This window comes from Ipomoea nil, unplaced genomic scaffold, assembly GCF_001879475.1.
Source record: "Ipomoea nil cultivar Tokyo-kokei standard unplaced genomic scaffold, Asagao_1.1 scaffold2159, whole genome shotgun sequence".
Lineage (NCBI taxonomy): Eukaryota > Viridiplantae > Streptophyta > Magnoliopsida > Solanales > Convolvulaceae > Ipomoea > Ipomoea nil.
Genome location: NW_017618587.1, coordinates 2,445,951 through 2,463,461, shown reverse-complemented (window position 1 = coordinate 2,463,461; position 17,511 = coordinate 2,445,951). Strand labels below are relative to the sequence as shown.

The 17,511-nt window shown below is 36.0% G+C and overlaps 3 protein-coding genes across 5 annotated transcripts; 2 read left to right on the top strand and 1 right to left on the bottom strand.

Moving 5' to 3' along the window:
* Window positions 1–7,528: 7,528 nt before the first annotated feature.
* Window positions 7,529–13,907, top strand: LOC109149411 (low-temperature-induced cysteine proteinase-like). Of its 3 annotated transcripts, none has more exons than XM_019297160.1 (6): window positions 7,529–8,055; window positions 9,114–9,349; window positions 9,449–9,592; window positions 9,863–10,330; window positions 10,418–10,526; window positions 13,721–13,907. In XM_019297160.1, the coding sequence occupies exons 1-5, from the start codon at window positions 7,578–7,580 to the stop codon at window positions 10,514–10,516; spliced, it is 1,425 nt and encodes a 474-aa protein (XP_019152705.1). In that variant the 5' UTR covers window positions 7,529–7,577; the 3' UTR covers window positions 10,517–10,526; window positions 13,721–13,907. The 3 variants fall into 3 exon arrangements, with proteins under 3 accessions (XP_019152705.1, XP_019152706.1, XP_019152703.1); XM_019297161.1 differs by having other exon boundaries at window positions 10,418–10,528; window positions 13,726–13,907; XM_019297158.1 differs by lacking the exon at window positions 13,721–13,907 and having other exon boundaries at window positions 10,418–10,779.
* LOC109149412 (low-temperature-induced cysteine proteinase-like) lies at window positions 11,208–13,959 on the top strand. The gene is made up of 5 exons (XM_019297162.1): window positions 11,208–11,742; window positions 12,463–12,698; window positions 12,796–12,939; window positions 13,049–13,510; window positions 13,615–13,959. The coding sequence occupies exons 1-5, from the start codon at window positions 11,265–11,267 to the stop codon at window positions 13,711–13,713; spliced, it is 1,419 nt and encodes a 472-aa protein (XP_019152707.1). The 5' UTR covers window positions 11,208–11,264; the 3' UTR covers window positions 13,714–13,959.
* Window positions 13,960–14,339: 380 nt separating this feature from the next.
* Window positions 14,340–16,946, bottom strand: LOC109149415 (protein RER1A-like). The gene is made up of 3 exons (XM_019297165.1): window positions 16,390–16,946; window positions 14,811–14,991; window positions 14,340–14,704 (listed from the first exon to the last, which is right to left on the bottom strand). Exons 1-3 carry the CDS (start codon window positions 16,743–16,745, stop codon window positions 14,648–14,650), a joined length of 594 nt encoding a protein of 197 aa, XP_019152710.1. The 5' UTR covers window positions 16,746–16,946; the 3' UTR covers window positions 14,340–14,647.
* Window positions 16,947–17,511: the final 565 nt, after the last annotated feature.

The window sequence follows — 17,511 nt, the reverse complement described above, 5'->3', positions numbered from 1 at the left end:
CAACATTGTCAAATAAAAATAAATGTTCAGTATATTAAAAATAGACGAATATAATCCACTTTACAAAGTAAATCATGATCTACGGTTTCACGGTATAATGATTTGGGGGTTACCCAACACTCAATATTTGAAGATATTTTTGGTGATGATATGAGATGGGCAAAGCAACAAAAGGATGGATGTGGTTTTGCAGATGAGATTGCAGAGATGATGAAAGAGCTGCGGGCATGTGCTTTAAAGTCCATACCCACTTCTCCACTTGCTCTGAACCCATAGCCTGGTTCAGACTGCACACCCTCAATATCAAATACCACTAATAAATACATAAATAATCCGCCTTGTCCGGGACACGAATCTCACCAATGACTAAAAAGGATTGGTCATGAATTTGATTTTCTTAATCAACTTGGTCGGCGTGAGTGGTCGTGCATTTTCATTCCTTAAAAAAAGTCGGGAGTTCGAACCTCATTTTGTATGGAAAAATCAATCTGACTAGTACGTTGCCTTTTAATTGGGTTGACCCAGTATGAATGTGGATTAGTCTGAGTATGGTATGGACTTAAAAGTGCCACTTACAGTTAGGGCATGCTTAGGGCATCTCATGGCTTGACCAAAAAATTTGACTTTGTTGTAGACGTTAGTTTACAAACACTTAGAAGATATAGGTTAATTGAGACACAACCGGTCTTCAGGACATGAGCTCCGAGGGACTTTTAAATAATAAATAATCTTTCTTTATTTTTTTGTTCGCTCAATAGTCACTAGATGATGTAAATTCGAGTCACATGAATAACATTTCAGTTAGTATCTCATCTTACTATACACACAAGGAGCCCAACCCACACCCTACCCCAATCTGGAAAGTCAAACTTCAATGAGGTTTGAGGTGAGATTCAAATCCCACCCTGCAACCTCCAGTCATGACTCGAGGAGGTCAGGTAAGTCGACGCCTTAACCTGGCTTCCTGAGCTCAGTTGATTCAACCACTATGCTAATATCAGGAACAATATAATCTTATTTTATTTTATTGGCTGATGGAGGTAGATGGACCCACCCACCCGGCCACCCCACCCTCACACCACCAATGCATTCATACATACAGCGGCCTATCAACTTCAATCCCTTCTTGAATTGTGGGCACATGATTTATGTTAAATGCTCCGGGAGGATTGGAAATTTTGGGAACATTATACATCACTCGCTACCATTTCTTGTCAAGGGTGTAAATGACATTGTTGGGATATTCTAACTTCCGTGACGACTATAAATTGGTTTGATTTGACAACTAACACATTAATTAGTATAAATTATGTACAACAAAATTTATCAATGGTCAATTAAAGTAATGATAAAAATGAATGGGAGATGAAAATGGATAAAGTAAAATGATTCTTTAATGTGGTTTGCACGCTATGAGGGTGGTTGTATTTTCACTAATTTGACTTACGAGAAAGTATATGTCGCTGATACTTAACGGTGCGTTTTAGGTGAAATCCGTTTTGTGTCTCTAGTTCAAAAAGAACTATTCATACATTAATCAGTTTAAATTATCTATGACTAATTAACTCAAACCAATAAAGTTAATAGATAATTATCACAGGAAATTGAACTTGAATCTTTTGTTGTATTATTACTAATCAATATTAATAATAATTAACTTCCTTACTAATGGACGTTGTAACGCAGTGTAGTACTTCGAGTTACATTATTAATTAAGAAAAGCTTTTAGGTGCAAGGAACCGACGTGTAAATGACAAGGTACTTACCATTCACGGTGTTCATCAACCATAGAAAATTGGAAATCTTTAGGGACAGAAATTCAATGAATATTATTGCTTTAATATCTGAATTTGGCAAAATCCTATCGTATTGAGTGTTGACCATTATAAAAACCCGAGTGGATGAAAAGATAGAATGAGAAGCAACATCGTATGAACATGGCCAGTTGCCTTTTTGTCTATCTTAAGGAACATTTTTAATTAACATACTTTCCGTAGAGGATAAGGATTGCTTATTTAAATAATAAAAAATATTGTGCCTTAAATGCATTTTCCAATTGTTATCTAAGTAGGGATTAAAAATGAAACCAAATCATTTATTTACAAGAAAGTTTATAGTCACTAATTAAATAACCATTATAAAAAAAATAAATGAGTTTTAAGTGAAATATTATTTTATGACTTTAATCAGTAAATAATTATAAGGATGTAAAACAATTTGAGTTATTCATAACTGATTATAAAGAAGCCGGTATACCAAATTTAGATGAAGTTGTGACCTAGTTGAAAAAAAGTCATAATAAAGTAAATCAGTCTAAATTATTTATAGTTGACCGACTCAAATCAAGCGGGCTAATAAAGGACCACCACAATGATATAAATCATCTCAAGGTGAAGCCAACTAAAATAGTCAATAACTATAACTAACATACTAAAACCGAAAAAAACAATAAAAAAAATTCTTACGTGAAATCTAACTTAGAATTTTGTAATTATCAAGTTAAATGTTCAATATTCTTGGTTGGGGCTGACCCAATAGAAACCAAACCTTCATGCTATGATATGATGTCTCACAAACTGGTAGATATTTTGCTTTTGCTTATAACATTTGAATTTGATATCTTATCCAAAAATTATGGTGTTCATTAAATGAAACATTTTTTAGAAAACTGGAAAGAAAATTTTTTTGAAAATATATATTGTGTTCGTGGATTTTGTTTTCTATTTACAAACTGAAAACCACTTTTTCATGTTTCCAAATTTTATTATGGAATTGGGAAAACTACTCAATGTGATTTTTTTTTTTTTTTTAATTTGAAGAATAATTTAAAATCACGAATGAATTTCAGGCACTTTTTAAACAAGTGTTTTATATACTACTGACATAAATATATTTTTTTTCTCAAAGAAAAAAAAAAAGTTTGAAACTTTCACGTGAATCTCACCCTCTATGGCCAGCATTAAATAATTAATATTGGAAGATCCTTGGCTATCGGTGCTTGAACGTGGAGTCGTGCACTCCCATCAAGATCAAGATGATGACAATAATATAATCCTAATCCAATATAAAAGGAGAAGTTTATTTGATTTATTATTATTATTTTTGGCCAAATTTGGATCCAGAGAAAATATGTAATAAATATTTCAGTATGTGTATTGAGTAAATTTGTATTGTAATTTTATTTGATAAAGAAGCACAATGAGATAAATTAGTTTAAATTGGTCATAGTTGATCGATACAAATCAATTGAGAATCGAACTTGAAATCTTTGTGGTTATCAAGTTAACAACCATATTAACTTGACTAAAGTTATCCCCAGAGAACGATAATTTACAAAAATCAAAAAAAAAAAAAAAAAAAAAAAAAAAAAAAAAAAAAACAAAACTACCATAGATGCTTAAACTGGTCACGGAGAGTGATTTAGTCGCCATCCTCATGCATTGATTACCTTTTTGTTTAATGATTTTTTTTTTTTTTTTTTGGGGGGGGGGGGGGGGGGGGGGGTGTAATTTGAAAGAAATAAAAATGATAAGTGTAAAATTCTTTGAATGGGAAATTGTAAACTGACAAACTTACACCTACCACAAGGAAACGGATGCTGCAGACTGGTAGTTGAGGTTTTCCAATACTATTGATCACAATCCACAACAACAACAACAATATAATAATAATAATAATATTAACAACAACACTGTTATCACAATATTTTAATTTATTCCGTATTTTTTCAATACAACTTATATGATACATTAAGAAACACTTAATAATACATTCACAAATAACTAATAATACATATATTTGAATGCAGAATTATAAATCCTATAAGTGCATTATCATTTATCCGTATATGCACCATAAAACGTTTTAAAATAATAATTACAAAAATGTCAACAATTTTTTATTAATATTCAAATTTTGAACATTTTAAATTAATGAATAAGATTAATTTGCACGTTCTCGTGAATACTAGTTCTCACTTGATATAAACACACATGGCTAGAATATCTACACAATCAACCTATACTATCACCACAATTTATATTGTAGACCATGGTCCACGTTGCAATGTGAATCATAAATAAAAATACATTTTTGATATACTGAATTTTCATTATCTCAAATAATGTACATTCAAAATATGATCCTTTAAGTATATTAAAAATGTCGTTGCTCATTCGTCGCTAACCCATCTTTGTTGTCGACTAAGAGAGAGCGAGAGAGATCAGCCGTCAGAAACGGAGGGTGTCAGCGTCGATATGCTGGGGTGACGTCATGCGCTGCTCGCCGAATGAGATGAGAGCGTCGCTAGATCCGCTATTTCCCGTCTTCTGCTCGCCAGCCGAGAGAGGAAAAGATATGGACGAACGGTGGGTGAGAATAGAAGAGGAGATAGGGATGGTGGTGTTGTTGGTCTTCTGTTGTTGTCGCCATTATGATGACTCGTCGGGAAAGAAGGTCTTCGCCTACAACTACTCATCTACATCAATCTGAGATGCCAAGTGACATTTCTACCCCGCTTTTGACGGCTTAGACAACATGAACTAATGGGAGGACGACAACGGGTCAGTTTTCGCAACTAGGAGGACCACAAATAATAATTAAGGATGTTAAGGACTATAAGTGGAGAAATCACTAAATTCGGGGGACCTTAGCTGATATATTAAAAATATAACTTATGTCAATAGTTTGCCTTATAAAGTAGATTATAGTCTATGTCACTATTTGTGTGTTTTTTTACTTTTTTTCATTTATAATAATTATATCCAATGTCATCACTTCTAGTTGAGCCAAATTTGTAGGTTTGAGTGGGAACATATAATTCTAAATACGGAGTATATTATTCTATATTTATCTTAATATATGTTCAGTCGTATCGCACCAGCCAAACGTACTTTTCACTTTTGGGATTTGGGAATTGAGATGGTCCAACAAGGCAGTGGCATTTGTGGGTACATAATTTGCACCAATCACTATATGTATCGTGTCCGCTCTGATTATCTGAATATCATATAATATTACTTATATATAGAGTAATATATATAGTAACTTTGTGCTCTGATAGTATGTAGTGACCTCTTTCAAGGTGAGGTCATGAGATCGAGAAAGTATGTTTAAACACATACTACAATGTAATAGAGTCAGCATCATAAAAAAAGGAGTAATATTACAAAGTATTTGTAAATTTTTCCAGTTTCTAACCTTTTTTTCCAAATTTAAAATATTTTTAAAAAATAATTATTTAAAAATGAAGTACTACTTTCATCGGTAAACTGCATTAATTTAATTTTTTTTTTAATCATTTTTTCTTTTCCTTAATGTCAAATAGCACTTGGAAATCTTTAATTTTATAATTTTTTTTTAAGGAAATACTAATTATTTTTTCCTTTATCGGATATCCATTTTCCTGGCTGGTCGGTCACTTTACGAGGTACTAGTGCCCCTCGGTCGCACATTTTATTTTCATCAATAATTTATCCTACCAATCTCGTATGGTTCGCATGCTTGCCGCAACTACTTTTTTGGTTTCCATTTTTTGGTCCCTTCCTTCTTATCACTTTTCTCCCCTTTCCATTTTCTCCATTTTTAGATTTTTTACATTCTATTTCTCACTTCACTTTTATTATATAAATCATTTTCCTAAAACCAATCTAATCAATAAAAAAACATAAAAACTAAGTGCAATACTATGCACTTATATAATCAACAAATTTTTGAACTGTCAATAAATATAAATAAATTTATTATCGACATTTCTTAAAGAGAAAAATGATATGGAGTAAAGTTTTATGTAGTGATTTTATATATAGATAGAAGAAAAATAGAGTAATAAAAGTTGTATGCCACATTTATTTTTTTTTAGTTAATACCCAAAATAGTCCCTTGACTATGTCGTAATTACCAATTTGGTCCTTGACTATCATTCTTACCCAATTAAGTCCTCAACTATACAATTTTTACTCAATTTAGTCATTTGTCAATTTGACTGTTTGTTGACTGTCAAAAGTGGAAATAAAGTTGTAATTTTACAAGTTTTCTCCTTCCTCCTCATTTAGCAGCGCCAAACCATGTAGCAATAAGCTCCGGTTGGGTTCTAAACCTGTCAGTATTGAAGTAGTGGTTATGCATCAGATAGCCCATGAATTTGATTTCCAACGATTTTTTGACGATCGAAATCTGATCGGAGTGTATTGCTGCATGGTTTGGCGCTGCTAAATGGAGAGGAAGGAGAAATCTTGTAAAATTATAATTTTATCCCGACTTTTGATAGTCAACAAACAGTCAAATTAATACAGAGGACTAAATTGGGTAATAATTGTATAGTTGAGGACTAAATTGGGTAAGAATTGTATAGTTGAGGACTTAATTGAGTAAAAGTTACATAGTTGAGGACTTAATTGGGTAAGGATGGTAGTTGAGGACCAAATTGATAAGTATGGCATAGTCGAGGGACCATTTTGGGTATTAATTAATTTTTTTTTTTTTTTTTTTGGGATTGTTGAATCATAATACATCACATAAGTTGAGATTAAAAATTATAATAGAAATTCAGAAGAGTTAATTCCAGCAATAGTCCTCCGACTATAGTGATTTTCCAAAATTAGTCATTGACTTTTAATTTGGACACTTTAGGTCCCTTGACTTTCAATTTATTTCCAATTGAGGTCCTTTCGTTAGAATACGGTTCATTAGACTTTAAATGAAGGGGTAAACTCGTCTTTTCACATGCCTATGTATTATTCTTCGTATTTCGCTGTTATACCTTGTGAACATCTCAATAATAGAGGAACGCACACACGAGTAGTCAGCAAATGGGGAACGACGAGGAACATTTTAGGGTTTCGACTAAGATTATTTTCATATATATCGCGTATACAATGTAGAAATACTAAAAATAATACATAGGCAGGTGAAATGATGAGTTTACCCCTTCATTTAAAGTTCAATTAACCGTATTCTGACGAAAGGACCTCAATTGGAAAGAAATTAAAAGGGACCTAAAGTGTCCAAATTAAAAGTCAAAGACTAATTTTGGAAAATCAATATAGTCGGAGGACCATTGCTGGAATTAACTCAAATTCAGAATATGTAAAGTATTACTCTTTTAAAAAAACGTAATGTTAGATTCTTTTGATTTATAGTATTTGATATTTCTATTATTATGTGACTAATTCAAATTCAATTCAAATTGTATGTAAATATGTAATTCAATTCTCTTAAATAATTGATTATGAGATCTGATTATGAGCATGCTTGCCAAAATATCTTGGTACAAAAATATATGTGAAACTAGCTTATGATTTTAGTTGATGAAAAATCACGAAAATGAGACTTATGAAACTAGTTGATAAATAATCATAAAAAGACAAAATTACATAAATTATTCATAATTGATAGACTCATTTAAGTAACATGTCACATTTATTTATTTATTTATGATTTTAGTCTTGTTTTTGTCCAATGGCAGTACAGTCACATTGACCATAATATCCTCGTATCTGCCTTTAAAATAGACTCTCCCTCTGCACTTCTTTCCAAGCTCTAACTACACCTAACACCATCTTCTTCTTCTTCCAACCATGGCTAGACCTTCAATTCTCTTCACGTTTCTGTTCGCCGTCGTTTCCGCCGCGGCGGCGGCGGCGGAGGACATGTCTATCATAACCTACGACCAGCAGCATCCGGCGAAGGGCCTGGTCCGGAGCGAGGACGAGGTGAAGGAGATGTTCGAGTCGTGGCTGGTGAAACACGGCAAGTCGTACAACGCCGTCGACGAGAAGGATAAGAGGTTTAAGATCTTCAGGGACAACCTTAAGTACATCGACGAGAAGAACAGCCTCGAAAACCGGTCGTACAAGCTAGGGTTGAACCGGTTCGCGGATATTACCAACGAGGAGTACCGTACCGGATATCTCGGCGCCAAACGGGACGCTAGCCGGAATATGGTGAAGAGCAAGAGCGACCGGTATGCTCCGGTGGCCGGCGATAGCTTGCCGGACTCCATTGACTGGAGAGAGAAAGGCGCTGTCACTGGAGTCAAAGATCAAGGCAGCTGTGGTGAGTTACTCTTTCATCTTCCCTTTATGCCTATTTTACCCCTCGTGATATGCTTGGGATTTGACCAGTGGCATCCTAGTAAATTCACCTCAGTATTATATCCTATTTACTTGTCAATCACTGTTTAATTACTGTAAGGGAGCGTTTGGTTCAGGTTATATTATATAACTAAGGGAATGTGACATTTCCGAGCTTACAGTCTTATGTTTGGTTCATTTTCTCTGAGGGAATATAACATTCCCAAGGAATGCAACATTCCCACCACATAGGATTTTGAAGGGACCTTGCATATTTATGAATTTTGTCATTTTAATTATAATTATTTAAAGATATATTATTATTATTATTATTATTGTTATATTATTATTATTATTATTATTGTTGTTATTGTTGTAATTATATTATATATTTTTTATTACAACTTACAAAAAAAAAAATTTTTTTATTACGTTATGTTAGCATATAAAATAATTTTGTTTTTCAAGTTCAAGATTTTAGTTAATATTTCAAAATCATAATTATATATGATACCGTTATCTTATTTATTTAATTTAATTATTAAAATATATAAAAATATATTAAGGATACTATATATATATATATATATATATATATATATATATATATATATATATATATATATATATATATAAAAGATGACCTTAGACCAAACATGATTATATTACATACCTCAGTTTTAACCAAACACAGTAATCTAACATTCCCAGTAATTTAACATTCCCAGCAATTTAACATTCCCTAAGGTAATATAACATTCCGTGAACCAAACGGCCCCTAAGGAAAATGTTTAGATGCGTTATAAAGGTATATTTTATTGTACCTTATTTTAAAAAAATCAGTGTAGCAAAAATGTAGCTTCCGAAAAGCTCTAGGCGCCTGCCTAGGCCTGTTGAATATATAATTATTAATGTGCAATCAACTATCAGCTTAGATTTTTAGTTTAGATGGAGTACATGTTTCAATTTGATATGATTTTTTCAACATGATCAAAAATAAATAAAAATATATTATTTTAATATAAAATGGGAATGAAACAGGGAGTTGCTGGGCGTTCTCAACAATCGCAGCCGTTGAAGGTGTGAACCAGCTTGCGACGGGCAATCTGATCTCCTTATCGGAGCAGGAGCTGGTGGACTGCGACCGGAAAATTAACCAGGGCTGCAACGGCGGCGATATGGGCTACGCATTTCAGTTCATCATCAAGAACGGCGGCATCGACTCTGAGGAGGACTACCCTTACACCGGCAAGGATGGCAAATGCGACTCCTACAGGGTTAGCATTCTGCTCTTTTTTGTTCTGTTATTTTTGTTAATAATAATAACAAACACAGCCTTAACTTAAAGATGCGATTTTGGAATCTTTGTCATGCAGCAAAACAATGCCAAGGTGGCTTCAATTGATGGGTACGAGGAGGTTCCTGTAAATAATGAGAAATCGCTGCAGAAGGCAGTAGCAAATCAGCCCGTCAGCGTCGCCATTGAAGCCGGTGGCTATGACTTCCAGCTCTATTCATCGGTATTATTCTGTTATATATGCTATAGATACAGAAAATTTTCCATTTCCATCATATATGTAATGAACTGTAATACAAATGTTGGACTGTTAGCTTGGTAACTAGAAGGTTACAAGTTTGATTTCCAGCCTGAGCGGCTTATTGACATTTTTGGTTTGAGACAATCAGCTATGGGTAACCTAGATTGGAATACAAATGTTTGGTTTGACTGTCAGTTTAGGAATCTCCATTCCTTAAAAGTATAATTTGTGATGTTTTATTGTTCCTGATAGGGTATATTCACTGGATCATGTGGGACTGATTTGGACCATGGTGTGGCTGCTGTTGGGTATGGTACTGAGAATGGTGTGGATTATTGGATTGTAAAGAACTCGTGGGGTGACTACTGGGGAGAGAAGGGGTATGTGAGGATGCAGCGTAACGTGAAGGCTAAAACCGGGTTGTGTGGTATAGCTATGGAGGCTTCTTACCCTACAAAGAAAGGAGGGGACAATCCTCCTCCAAGCCCTCCGAGCCCTCCAAGCCCCACTCCAACTCCTCCATCTCCATCTCCGAGTGTTTGTGACAAGTTCAACGCGTGCCCTGCAAGTACCACCTGCTGCTGCGTGTTTCCATTTGGAAACTACTGCTTTGCGTGGGGGTGCTGCCCTCTGGATAGCGCTGTGTGCTGCGACGATCACTACAGCTGCTGCCCTCATGACTACCCGGTTTGCCATGTTCGATCAGGCACTTGCACTAAGGTAATAAGCACTCATCTTGATTGAAACCACATTCTTGATTGTGTGGGGTTTGGTTACTTACTCAATTGCGTGTTTTGATTGATTCAGAAAAAGAACAACCCGCTTGGAGTGAAGGCAATGACGCGCATTCCTGCTCAACCTATGTGGGCTTTCAAGAATGCAGGAAAGAAGGGCACAAGTTCTTGATGGTCTCTCGAGTTGATAGGGAAGGGGAAAGTGTGCAGGTAGAGAATGAAGATGATCTCTCCCCCATTCCATCCTGAACAGATCAGATCAGATCATTCATGGGATTGTTGTATTGAGATTTAAGACACTGATTTATGTATAGTGCTTTCTATCTTGCTGTCATTGGATATGCTAAAATGCAACTTTTATGCATCTACTTTGCTATTCCAGATGTTGTTTGTACTTTGTTGTTTAGTAATAATACCAAGACTCTTTCTATTATCCTCCATCTTGGTATCTTCCCATTACTATGTTTGGGATCAAAATATAGTCCCGATAAAATTTGATTTAACAACTCATTAAGTGGTTTTTTGTGATTCTCACATTGTAATTACCAAGACTGGATCTAACGTCCTTACTTATAATCTGTCACCCAAATTTAATTTAATGACTTATTAGGTGAGATTATTAGTATTTTGTGATTCTCACATTATAATTACCAAGACTCATCTAACGTCCTTACTTATAATCTAATATCATTACTTACAATATGTCACCTATGAATTAAAAATGTCTATTACATTAGATATGATTTTCATATTAAATTATTGTGACTGAATGAATATTTATTTTAGTTTTTTAGTCCAACTGTATTAACACTTAACAGTTACATTGACCATAATATCCTCGTTTCTCCTATAAAATACACTTTTTTTTTTTTCCAACCCCCCATTCCTTTTTCTCTTCAACTACACCTAACACAATTTTCATGGCAAGACTTTTGATTCTCTTCACTTTTCTGATCGCCGTCGCTTCTTCGGCGGCGGCGGCGGAGGAGGATATGTCGATCATAACCTACGATCAGCAGCATCCGGTGAAGGGCATTGCCCGGAGCGAGGACGAGGTGAGGGAGATGTTCGAGTCGTGGCTGGTGAAACACGGCAAGTCGTACAACGCCGTCGACGAGAAGGATAAGAGGTTTAAGATCTTTAAGGACAACCTTAAGTACATCGACGAGAAGAACAGCCTCGAAAACCGGTCGTACAAGCTCGGCTTGAACCGATTCGCTGATATCACCAACGAGGAGTACCGCACTGGTTTCCTCGGCGCCAAGCGGGACGCTGGCCGAAGTAGGCCGAAGAGGGAGAGCGACCGGTATGCTCCGGTGGCCGGCGACAGCTTGCCGGATTCCATTGACTGGAGAGAGAAAGGCGCTGTTACTGAAGTCAAAGATCAAGGCAGCTGTGGTAAGTCACGCTAATTTCGTTTTCCTGTTATGCCTATTTTACCCCTCTCAATATTCCCGGTTTCGGATTTGACCAGTGGCAACCTAGTAAATTCCACTCTGTATTATGTTTTATTTAGTTGCTAATCACAGTTTAATGACTCCTTACCAAATTCCAACCATCCCGCCTAATACAACTAAAGTCGATTGGTGGAATTGATGGGCCCACCTAACCCAAACTGGGCCGTGGAATCCCTTGACATGGCCCACAAACTACTTTTTGGGCCCACAAGATACCAACAATATCTTTTTTTGGGTGACGAGAAACTCGTATCCAAATTTATATTGTGGACACTATGGACCCTGGTCTAATACACATAATTTGACGTTATAATATATAGAATTCATGTTCATAATATACATATACATAAATACGATATAATGAAGACACATAAACACTTAACATAATGTACATAATTCATGTTCATAATATACATAATTCATATTATAGTTAAGAAGGCAATAGACTAACACAAAACAGAAACATAATATGTTTAACAGTGTCATTTTGGAAAATGATCATTGATGATTCATAGTATAATTTGTCACAATACTTAAAAGTGTGTATTGGGTTTCAGTTAAGTTGTTCATAGTTGATGGATTCAAATCAATAAGACTAACAAATGGTTCCTACTGAGAGTTGAATTTAAGATTTTGAATGAAATTGGAATATATGAAACAGGGAGTTGCTGGGCATTCTCAGCAATCGCAGGCGTGGAAGGAGCAAACCAGATCGCGACGGGGAATCTGGTCTCATTATCGGAGCAGGAACTGGTTGACTGTGACACGAAGATTAATCAGGGCTGCAATGGTGGTTTAATGGACTATGCATTCGACTTCATCATCAAGAACGGAGGTATTGACTCTGAGGAGGACTACCCTTACACTGGCAAGGATGGCAAATGCAACTCCTACCTGGTTAGCATTGCACTCTTCCCCTTTCTTAAGAACAAACACAGCTTTAAGGATGTTTTTTCTGATGAGTATTTACATTTTTGAAATCTTTTACCTGCAGAAAAACAATGCCAAGGTTGCTTCAATTGATGGGTACGAGGATGTTCCGGTAAATAATGAGAAGGCGTTACAGAAGGCATTAGCAAACCAGCCCGTCAGTGTTGCCATTGAAGCTGGTGGCAATGACTTCCAGCTCTATGAATCGGTATTACTCTGTAGATACAGAAAAAGTTTCCATTTCCATTGTATATGCAATAACTGTTAAGCACATAATATATAAATGTGTAGTCTGACTGTTTTATTTTTCCTTATAGGGTATATTCACTGGATCATGTGGAACTGATTTGGACCACGGTGTGGCTGCTGTTGGATATGGTAGTGAGAATGGCGTGGATTATTGGATTGTAAAGAACTCGTGGGGTAACTACTGGGGAGAGAAGGGGTATGTGAGGATGCAGCGTAATGTGAAAGATAAAAGCGGGTTATGTGGTATAGCTATGGAGGCTTCTTACCCGACCAAGACAGGAGGGGATAATCCTCCTCCAAGCCCTCCAAGCCCCACTCCAGCTCCTCCATCTCCATCTGCTCCGAGTGCTTGTGACCAGTTCAATGCATGCCCTGCAAGCACCACCTGCTGCTGTGTGTTCCCGTTTGGAAACTACTGCTTTGCGTGGGGATGCTGCCCTCTGGATAGCGCTGTGTGCTGCGAGGATCACTACAGTTGTTGCCCTCATGACTACCCGGTTTGCCATGTTAGATCAGGCACCTGCACAAAGGTAAACTCATCTCGATCTATTATAAGTGGTCTAGTGTGTAGTAATACATTCTTGAATCTTGATTATGTTTTTTGGTTACTTACCGTGGGGTTTGATTGATGCAGAGCAAGAACAACCCGCTTGGAGTGAAGGCTATGACTCGCATTCCTGCTCAACCAATGTGGGCTTTCAGAAACTCGGGAAAGAAGAGCATGGGTTCTTAATGTTCTCTCGAGTTGAGAGAGATGTGGGATGATGAGGAGATGGGGAGGAAAGTGTGAAAGCCAAAGATGATCTCTCCCAATTCTATCATGAACAGATCATTCATGGATTGTTGTATTAAGACCCTGATTTGTGTATTCTTGCTGTCACTGAATTGGCCCAAATGCAACTTTTATGCATCTACTTTGCTATTCCATGTGTTGGTTGTACTTTGTTGTTCACTAATAATAGCAAGACTATTCCCATTATCCACCATTTTCGTAACTTCGCATTGTAGAGACATTACACATCTATCCGAATTTCACGAGATAAGACTATCGAATCAAGTCATACAATGGAGTTATCTTTTGTTATGTTGTGCAAATAATGTCTTGAACCCACACTAACATTTATTGCATTGTCGTTCTAAAAAAAAAAACATTTATTGCATTGTAAACATTAGTAAATGATATGGGGTTTACCTCAATCTGGCTCAACCAAATAGTTAGGTGAGGAGTTAAAAGGACTACTGGTGAGCCAACTGGGGTTGCACACAACCTCACTCAAATATGTCCATTTACATTGATGAACACATGCATGCAACTCAAAGGTCAAATAAAATGCTTCATATAAATCAGACTAATAGCCAAGTGTATAAAGAACAAATCCCAGGATAAAATATTATGTTTGATGTATACAACAAAGAGTGGTGAAAGCGATCCGCGATTACAAAAGACAAGAGTTAGGTAAGACAACAAGAAACTACCTAATCCATCAACAATGAAAAGGAGATAATCTATGGAGCTAGGAAGGTGAAGCCCTAATGTTTTCAATCATAAATTCAATACTTGTGGAGAGAGCTTTTCCCAGGAAAAATAATTCAACATTCTAACCAAGTCTGCTTTTTGAAGAAACTCATGGTCTACCATGATATGATTTAATCTACCAGAAGCATCATCAATCTTTGGGAGTGGACGTGTCTTCAGAGGGAACTGCTTTCTTCCCTGTGTAACGCTGGATATTGTGGGAAAAATACTTCAGTCAATCATTCTGTTGTGTATTAATAATGCGTATCAATCTCACCTAGAAAATAGATATACATAAATTTAATGAGTTATACCTGCTTGCCAAATGTGAAGGGGACATACTTATATTTCATCATGTGCATTATCTGCCTCTTCATTGTTGAAATAAACAGTACCAACCAATAGAACAATAGAATTGGCCAAAAAACAGGCACATCAAAGGCACCGAAGAACGTCAGGGCAAAAGCAAAGATGAATGCCTTTGTAAGTGAATGCCTGTCATTATTAAGGAAAAAAAGGTCAAATCCCCAGGTTTGAGAGTTGAGACTAACCTTTTTTAGAAGATTGAAAATTGTCAACGAAGTGTGAGTGAAGCACTTCACTTAAACTAAAATTGAGTATATACCAATGCATAAATAAATAAAAATTTGGTGTTGTATGATTAATGCATAGATTATGAATACTGGGATAACTCCAGTCACCTCTAGAGTTCAATAGTTCCAAAAGTACTGATACCTCCTCTATTTTCAATGAATACATGAACATCTCTTATTAGAGGTTATGGGTAAAAGGGCCAATTAGCAAACCAAAATGAAATGTTCTAGTGTTGTCCTTCACAAAGAAACCTTAAATATATCAAAACTAATATCTTCAAAGAGCAAAAGAATACGGCTTAGCAAAGAGATGAAACATAGGCTGCCCTACTCATATCTCTTTGTTCAAATTTGAACTTTATTTTCTTATTCACTTTGGCAACAGCTGTTGCTCTACCTTGGTAGCTGAATACAGAAATCCAAAATCACTAAATCACTCTGTAGAAAATTGGCCTCAGCAGTTTGTTTAATTCTTGGATCCTCGTGGGTGGTCTAGACATCTTAGGAGATCACCAAGTCCATGAAGCAAATATATATATATATATATATATATATATATATATATACATCCCAAAAGAGTCAAATATCCTAAAAAGTTCGCCCAGTTATGTTAAGATAAATTCAGTGTCCTTATAGAATTGTTCTTGGCTATGGCAAAGGACAACATCAATTGAGCTGGATAGAGATTAAGGTTTTAAAAGCAATCAACATTAGAAGCCTATAACGCTCGGTGCACCAGATCTAAAAGGTTACAGACACTTGGGAAGTTTCACCACAACATTAGGATAACGAAAAGGTATATATCCAATTGGTCATTTCTAATTCTTACCGGAGTTGAAGGTGAGCACTCCTTATATCCAATCTTGTCATCGACTGTTTACTAAAACCTTGGCCATCATAAATTCATATCCTATCTCATCAATGATTCAAGAAAATATATAAATCAGGCTAGGAGTTTTATTCTTAATTCCAGAGGATGGTTTCAAAAATAGCACCTACAGATATCTCATCATCACAAGTTCGCAAACTTGAATAATATCTGCAGCACATAGAAATCCTTTTCCAGAGCTTTGACAGGGTTAATCAAATTTCTTCGCTTTCCACCAAATTCTGATTTCCATCGTCTAAGTCTATAAAATTGAATTCTACAATCAAGATCACGTTGTATACACTGTACAACTCCACAATTAAAAAAAAAAAATTGAAATCGCACTATTGATTCCCAAATTTGACAAGTATTCAGTTAGATAGACGTATACGGATGTAAAATCAGAGAGAGTATACGGATGAAAACACGAACCAGAACTTGAATTCAGGGAGGCGGCGAACGAAAGGGCGGAACTCGTCGGAGCCCCGAGTGGGGAGGGTGGGGCCATCGGTGAGCTCCTGGATCTCGGGATCAACCTGCGGGGAAAGGAAAGCAATAAGGAGCTGGATGACGTAGATGCCGAGGGCGTAGGTCACGATGTAGAATCCTTCGACTAGGTACACCCGGACGGCGTAGATGAGCGCCACGATCAATAAGAAGATCCAGCGGCGGAGCACCAGCGGCGTCGACTTGTCCAGCACGTACTGGTACTGCCTCCATATGGTAAAGCTCCACCGCGACACGGCGGACGCCCCATCGTCGCCGGCTGTTCCGCCACCGACATTCATTTTCGCCGTTTTCGCAATTTAGCTTCCTTTTTCCCTTTTTTTTTTTTCTTTTATTGTTTGGGAGGTCGCCTTTTATTATTATTATTATTATTTTTCGAGATTTTTCCCAAATCGCAATGAAAGAAAGTAAACGCTCTCTTCTTCTTCTCGTCGCACTGTGAACCGTGAAATTCTTGTCCCTCACTTTCTTATATTGCAATTAGGACGCAAAGGTAAGCATCATGTCCGATTCTAAAAAGGTAAGATAAACATCTAATAAGTTATGAGTTTAGCCTAGGGTTTCATTGTCGAACACAATGAACATATTGTCAAAATTAATAATTAATAATTAATAATTTAATAATATAGTAGTACACACTTCTTTGTAATAATTAATTTTTTTTGTTAACTAAAATTACATTTGAGTTATGAATAAAATGTAAAATTCTTAAGAATTTATTTATTTATAAACTAAAAAGCTTATATTAAATTATTATTCAGAATATTAACGATAAAAAAGGAGGTGGAGTAACATACCAAACACCATTAGAGGCAGATATTGAAATGACTTCCCGAGTAATAGCATTGGCAGCATGGTTCGCAGACCGCCTAGTAAAATAGAAATGAATGTTATTAAACATAGTCACATTTATTCTAACATCGTCAAAATAACATCATAGGCAGCATTAAACACAAGATGGGTATCTATCTCAAAAACGTGCAACCAATTGAGAGCTTCTCTTACGCCAAATACCTCTACCTCACAAATTTTGAACACCCCCCCCCC